Source organism: Protomyctophum parallelum (assembly GCF_964188405.1).
Source record: "Protomyctophum parallelum genome assembly, chromosome: 5".
NCBI lineage: Eukaryota > Metazoa > Chordata > Actinopteri > Myctophiformes > Myctophidae > Protomyctophum > Protomyctophum parallelum.
The window spans coordinates 8,099,246-8,107,133 of NC_139702.1; the positions used below are offsets into that span (position 1 = coordinate 8,099,246).

The 7,888-nt window shown below is 43.9% G+C and overlaps 1 protein-coding gene across 1 annotated transcript; it reads right to left on the reverse strand.

The window, feature by feature from the left end:
* Positions 1–854: 854 nt before the first annotated feature.
* nptxrb (neuronal pentraxin receptor b) lies at positions 855–7,624 on the reverse strand (the record flags this gene model as incomplete). Its single annotated transcript, XM_083765014.1, has 5 exons — positions 855–1,100; positions 2,054–2,233; positions 2,993–3,234; positions 4,776–5,157; positions 6,902–7,624. The coding sequence occupies 5 exons, from the start codon at positions 7,622–7,624 to the stop codon at positions 855–857; spliced, it is 1,773 nt and encodes a 590-aa protein (XP_083621140.1).
* Between the last annotated feature and the right edge of the window lie 264 nt (positions 7,625–7,888).

Consider the following 7,888-nt stretch of genomic DNA (forward strand, 5'->3'; position numbering starts at 1 on the left):
TGTTAATGATTTCAATGCCTGATTGATGCTCTGATGCTTCTACAGTAGGTTAATTAATTGGCACAAGTTTCAAACGATAACAATATTGCAACTTACACCATAGAAAGTATGTGGGCTGAAGCAGGGAGAAACGTCTGGCACAGAACAACAGTAGCAGAAATACACTTGTACACAATGACACATTTAATTGCTTTAAGAAATCAATATGATATGCATTATATAAAACATAGAGTACACAAAACATTGCGCAACAAAACTGTGCAGTACAGAAACAAGTACAAACAAAAAATCTATTTGTTTTTCATTACAGAGTATTAAAACTGAAATAACATGGCACCTCAAAAATCTAATAATCTTTCAGTGTGAAACACAGGCAAATGGACAGAAGAAAAAACAGGATTCTACGTCACTTTCAGTTAAGAAACTCATTTACAAAACAACTCTTTATGGCATAAAAACCCTCCGTTGACAACCAAAAGATTGGTTGGCTAAAATGTTATTTGCCAAAACAAAAGGCATTATGTATGAACAAGAACCTTTAAAACCGCAATTACATAATGCACCTTCAGGTTCCTGTTACTTAACACATTAAATGCATGCCAGAGGTTGATCCACCAATGCTCTCTTGGTTAAAGTGAATTCATGGCTGCAGCGCGCACAAGCCTCACTGAATCCAATTACAGACATAAACACAAGTGTACTGAAGAAAGAAAAACATCTACACTGCTCCTAATTACCATTACCTGATCTTTCCAAAGAAACCCTCTAACTCTACCTCCCTAAACAGTGCTTAACAGGACAAAACCTGAACATTTTGGCTGACCTCCCCCCCCCCCCCCCCCCACAGTCTTCAATCACTGTTTGGGACTGGAGAGGTTGGTTCTTTGCGCAGCATGGCAGGGGTCCAGGGACTCCTTAGTGGCCCCTCCAAAGACATCCACGTCATGGTCCGTCCAGGGTGCGATGTTCCCCAGCGTGGAGGCACTGCAGTCAGCCAAGGCAGCCACTTCAGCGGGCTTCAGCACCCGGTCCCACAGGTTGAACTGGGAGAGCTCCCCCACCAGGGCCTGTGAGGCATCGAAGCGTCCACCTAGTGTATCCTTGGGGTGAGAGGACATGGAAGGAATGAGAAGTTCTGCATTAAAAACAAACTGTTATTTGAAATTTAGGAGTTGACATGAAAAAAAATACTAATAATTGTCGCCTGGATCAACGACAGGTTTGCTCTTATGCGCTGACTTCTCTGCGCATGAAAACAAAACAAAAACGCAGGTCTCATTGGAAATGAATTACTAGGCGTGTTAATCGCTGCCCATGTGAAATGACCTTTAGGCTTAATCAGCTGCTAGCCAATGTTTTTTTTGCTCCAAAAGTATTTATTAGTATAGTTATCCATATAAATCCCAGATGTGTCCAAAAGACTCACTGGCAGTGAGTCCTTTCATTGATGGTTTATTTGCCCAAGACAATTTTGGCCTTTAATGCTGGATTTCTGTCTCTTCAGCATCCCTCAGACACTGTCCAGTTTTATGCTTTTGATCCTAGGCTTGGTGCATCAGCGTGATAAGAAAGATAGTCTAGACTTTAGACAGTCTAGGACAGAAATGAGCAATGTCTATCTCTGTCTATCTATAGCTTCTCTTAAAAACTAAATGTGGAGAAGCAGCATTCCGTTTTATGCAGATCACCTGGAACAAACTTGTTGTCAGTTATATTGTGTGTGTTTTTGTTTCTTTATCTGTGTTCCGAATAGGTGTTTCCTATTAGGTGTTAAACGTTTTTTTCTTTTCTTTTCTTTTCTTTTCTTTTCTTTTCTTTTCTTTTCTTTTCTTTTCTTTTCTTTTTTTTTCTTTTCTTTTCTTTTCTTCCTTTTTACTGAATTCCAAATGTCCTTTTATATACAGTACATGTGTTTTTCCTTTGCTTCATGTTTTAAAGCACTTTGAATTGCCTTACCCTGCTTCTGCCACTCTATCAAACCTCCTGCAGCTCCACCACCCAGCATATCAGAGTACAAGATATTAAACCTCTTCTATCCTTCCATCTGTCTCACCTGTTCCTGGCCCAGTATTAGTACTCCCCCAGGCTTGATGGGGTGCCAGGCAGCCAGTCCCTCTCCCCGGCCCTTCATCTTCCCCCCTTGATATGCCTTCCACACACCGTCCCTTAGGGTCCAGCTCACACAGATGTGTTGCCATTCATTCTGTGGCAAGGAGAGTGGCAGCTGTGCAACCTATAAAGGACAGAAAACACAGTAGGCACCAAAGGCATCTCTGCTGGTCAACCATGTCTAACAAGTTAGTCCAGCATTGATAATATTGAGTTGGCCAGGTGGCCTTCTCTCTTCTACATTTGGTTTGTCTATTCTATCATTTGACTGATGCACTTATCTATATTCCACTGTCTCCACAGTAGAATAAACTCATCTATATTCCACTGTCTCCACAGTAGAATAAACACATCTATATTCCACTGTCTCCACAGTAGAATAAACACATCTATATTCCACTGTCTCCACAGTAGAATAAACACATCTATATTCCACTGTCTCCACAGTAGAATAAACTCATCTATATTCCACTGTCTCCACAGTAGAATGAACACATCTATATTCCACTGTCTCCACAGTAGAATGAACACATCTATATTCCACTGTCTCCACAGTAGAATGAACACATCTATATTCCACTGTCTCCACAGTAGAATAAACACATCTATATTCCACTGTCTCCACAGTAGAATGAACACATCTATATTCCACTGTCTCCACAGTAGAATAAACACATCTATATTCCACTGTCTCCACAGTAGAATGAACACATCTATATTCCACTGTCTCCACAGTAGAATGAACACATCTATATTCCACTGTCTCCACAGTAGAATAAACACATCTATATTCCACTGTCTCCACAGTAAAATAAACTCATCTATATTCCACTGTCTCCACAGTAAAATAAACTCATAATCCTCGTTTTCCATGACCATTTACCTTGTCGTTGATGAGCAGCTCCACAGGGTTATGTACCCCCTGTAGCAGCACCAGTTCATTGGGCTGTCCTGCCACTGAGTAGGAGAAAGGGGTTCCAATGCCCCCCTCCTTGGCCTTGAGCCACACACAGGCGGTGAAGGCATACATCTCGGGCATTTCTTTCCTGACAACACCGTACATGTAGTTGGTACGCATGGGGAAGGACAGGACGAAGCCATCAGGGAACGACGGCTCTGTCGAGGCTGTGAGTGCAGACAGGGAGAGGAACACACAAGAATATTTGTAGAAGGTTTACCACTCTAACCCTGGCGTCTGGATTTTGGTAAAAAATAAATACATAATTTATTTTTGTTAAAAATCAGCAAACAAGATCTACATGGTCACACAGCCTGCCACATTGGAATACGTTGTGAGCTTGAATAAATTCAACCTTTATTTGTCACACACAGCTCTTTAAAAACAGTGACACGTAGATGGATGGTATACATAACATGAACCCCACAGTCATGAGTCAGTCATGACTCATGAGTCAGGCATGAGCCACCTGCAGTCAGGGATGGTGATAGGGATGAAACCAACGCCTCTCTACCTCAAGGACAAACTGCACTCCCCACCAACCAAACGCTAGTATGCACAATCTCTGTAAAGTGCCTTGGATAAAGGCGCTATATAAATGCACCATTTAAAATCTCTGTAAAGTGCCTTGGATAAAGGCGCTATATAAATGCACCATTTAAAATCTCTGTAAAGCGCCTTGGATAAAGGCACTATATAAATGCACCATTTAAAATCTCTGTAAAGCGCCTTGGATAAAGGCGCTATATAAATGCACCATTTAAAATCTCTGTAAAGTGCCTTGGATAAAGGCGCTATATAAATGCACCATTTACAATCTCTGTAAAGTGCCTTGGATAAAGGCGCTATATAAATGCACCATTTACAATCTCTGTAAAGTGCCTTGGAAAAAGGCGCTATATAAATGCACCATTTAAAATCTCTGTAAAGCGCCTTGGATAAAGGCGCTATATAAATGCACCATTTAAAATCTCTGTAAAGTGCCTTGGATAAAGGCGCTATATAAATGCACCATTTAAAAAGTGTTATACAAGTCATGTACTGTATCATTATTACTATTTCATCTCCAAAATTATTTGACACAATCATGCGTCCGATCTACCCTCTTCATCCATTCCCTCCCTCTCTCAAACAAGGCCCTTCAACCTCATCCTCATCGTTGCGATGGATCGACCGTGCGACGCATTGTGAGCTTGTAGATCTGCTATTTTCAAAAGATTATTATACATTCTGAAACTTGAAATGGCACATCCCGCATATTGAGTACTTTTACTTGTAGTACTTTAAGTACATTTTGATGCCAATACCTTTGTACTTTTACCCAAGTACATTTTGAATTCCGGACTTTTTACTTGTAACGGAGTATTTCTATATTGCAGTATTGATACTTTTTACTTTAATATAAGTTAACCCATTCTGACCGGGCACCCATTTTGGTGTCGGCATCATGTTATGCTTTAGCTATTGAAAAATAGCAGATCTACAAGCTCATATCGCGCCACCGAGTGGCGCGATACGAGCTTGTAGGTCTGCTATTTTTGAAAAATCGAAGAGCGACTGACATTTTTATAGAATCTGATCTCAGGTCAGAATGGGTTCATCAGACCAGTGTGTGTCCAGTGGAAACCTCGTATGAATCTGATCTCAGGTCAGAATGGCTTAAACATTTAAGTACATTTTCCAGCACTGTCGGTGTGTTCTCACTCACTGTGCTCCAGCTCTGTCCCGTGGTGGGCGACCGCGCCGAGGCCCTGGTCGATCCTCTCCTGCTGGCCCTCCTTCTTCATGGTCTGACGTTCCTTCTCCAGGATCTTGATCTTTCTCTCCAGCTCTCCCTCCAGGTCCTCCACTCGCCACGTGCCGCCCTTGCCTCTCCCTCCCGGGGAGCCCCCGTGGGAGGGAGGCTTGCTGGCGGGAGAGGCGGGACGGCGCCCTGCACCCGGGGGCGCCACAGCAGGGCGGGAGGGAGCGCCGCCAGATGGGGGTGGCGGCTTGGCATTAGCTCCGCCTGCGCTGCTGCTGCTGCTGCCGCCGCTAGCACTCACGGGTGTGTCGGCGGTAAGGTTCAGTATAGCAGGGCCTATCTCTGCCTGTAAGTGATAAGACAGTGCAGGGGTGACACTATAGGTAAAAAGAATATAATAAACCAAAGATAATAAATAAGTAACATAGAAATAATAAATAGATGTGCGTGTGTGTGTGTGTGTGTGTGTGTGTGTGTGCGTGCGTGCGTGTGTGTGTGTGCGTGCGTGCGTGTGTGCGTGCGTGCACTACACCCACCCACCCACCCACCGCCCAGCTCTCAGGGGTGTCTCTCTTGTTGTGTTCAAACGGGCAAACGCAAAGACGCAGTCTACCATTCATTGTCAATGGAAGCCAACGACGTGAAGCTACGAAGCAAATCCGACACTTGTAGCTTCTGCAAAAGCTACAACAACTACAAATACACTGTGTAGCTTTGCATCTTTTACATCTGCCCACCATCTCTCTCTCTACTGTCCACCATGCAAGCTTCATCTTTTATTCACGCCTTTCCTCGTCAGGTGGAGGTCGTTGCGGGGCAGGGTGGTGTTAAAGGAGAATTCCATACTAAAAGGCTTTCTTACCTTTCTTTGTAGTTGTTACGTCCCCACCAAAGAGGTCCAGGTGTTATTTTGTGCAAAAGCTCCTTATTGGCTATTTCCCCTACCATAAGCCCTAAATGAATTGCATTGAATTGAATGGGAATTGAATGGGGCTATGGGGTGTTGTGCTAATTAGCTTATTTCCATCGCTCAAAATGATAATGTCTTTGTATATATCCTCTCTTCATAATGTAAATAATATCCCAAGCGGCACACTTTACTACTTCTTTCGATGGAAATAAGCGAACTAGCATAACACCCCATAGCCCCATTTAATTCCCATTCAATGCAATGCAATTCATTGAGGGCTTATGGTAGGGAAAATAGCCAATAAGGAGTTTTTGCACAAAAAAACACCTGGACCTCTTTGGTGGGGACGTAACAACTACAAAGAAAGGTAAGAAAGATAAGAAAGCATTCTAGCATGGAATTCTCCTTTAAGTCTGATTTCTATACTTACTTGCGTGGCGGGCGGTGTCACGCTCCAAACATTGCAAGCTCAGCTCACGACGTGTGGTGCATGCGTTGTGGGTTTATGATGTAGGGCCAGGGTACTAATATTTGGGCCTGAGACGCCTTCATATAAAGTAGCTACAACAGCTCAGAAATTAGTCACTGCAGTATAAGTAAAGGTTTCACACAGGCTGCTTGATGTGACACTAACGAGGCTAGAGCATGTGTGAGACATGCACCATGTGAAATGAGTTTGCAGGGGAGTAGATGGACGTGGGTAAATATTTACACTAAGAGTAGTTTCACATAAAATAAGATTTAGCTGTGTGTGTATATAGGGATGCAATCTCAACACTGATTAATGCCATTGCTATATTATGGTGCATGGCCTATATAATAGGCACATATTATGTGTATAGGCTACTGGCTACAGTAAAACATCTAAAATTATAATAAGACAATTTTAAGGGATATTTTATTTCATTAATAGGACCCGACCCATAATTCAAGTCAAGTATACAGACTGGCTATTACAGAAATATCTGATTTGGCCAACAGTACTTTTGAAATTCCACGAGAGATTTATAGCTCTGGATCATGTATAGTATAGGCTACAGATCGTCAAGCTCACAACGTGTCACACTTTTTCTTTCTTTTTTTTATGACAGAAAACAGAAAAGACACTATAGAGCCATATAGGGACTGCACTCAACCATATGGGGTTTTAGTGGTTAAATACAATACATCATTTCCCTACCTCAAGTTTCTCAATGCGGTCCTTCAAGTCCATTATGGCCCTTTCCAGCTCCTCTACGGCCCGCGCCGTCTGCAGCTGCGCTGCTGCCGACGAGCTGACTTCATCCCCGGCCATGAGACGACGGTTGCCGGTCCAGACTCCGACGCTGCGCTCCGGGACGTTCATGTCCTCGTCCAGGCCACTCTCACACTCCGTCAGCTTCCCCGTGAGCTCCCGGATGGTCCTCTGGTCCATGAGGATCTGGTCGTTCTGCTGGAGGACCATGTGGCGGAGCTCCCCCGCCGTCGTTCGGAGGTAAGTCCAGTCTTGATCGTCTCCTCCGGCCCCGTACGGCTCATCTGCCTGCGTCTGCTTCTGTCGCCTGCTGCAATCCCCGACTGGTACGGGAGTGCAAATCAGTCGATTGAAACTGAACTGTTTGGGCGCTGCTCCGCCACCTGTTACCTCGCCCGGGCTTAACGCGTTCAGAGTGGGGACCTCCAAGTCGATTCCCAGACCGTTTCCTCTGTCGTAGGATCCAGCACCATGGAGAGCGCCCAGCGGCCCAGCGTGGGCTACAGATGCCGTGGCCAGAGGGTCGAGCCCCAGGCTCTCAGCGGTGAGAGTGCCGTTGTCGCTCAGAAGCGTAGCGTGTTTACGAGGATAAACGCTGGCTATGATGCAGATTACCACGCCGAGGAAGGCCAGGCTGCCTGCGGCCACGAGAACCACGACGAACTTCATAGCAGCAATTATTATTGCTATTAGAGGAGATCGGTCAAATAGATTAGAATATTTTCGCTAAAAGAAGAGAAAAGAGAAGCAGGTATAGGCTAGTAGGCCTATAGGCTACTGTACACACAAGTTTAAAAAAATGATTTCGTTTAGTATTTAAATCTTTATATCCTATATACATTAATACAACAAGCCATGCGCTAATATAAATGATCGCATTGCAACCACAAACGAGACATTAGCTCTATTGTCTATATAGATTTGTCTATAGGA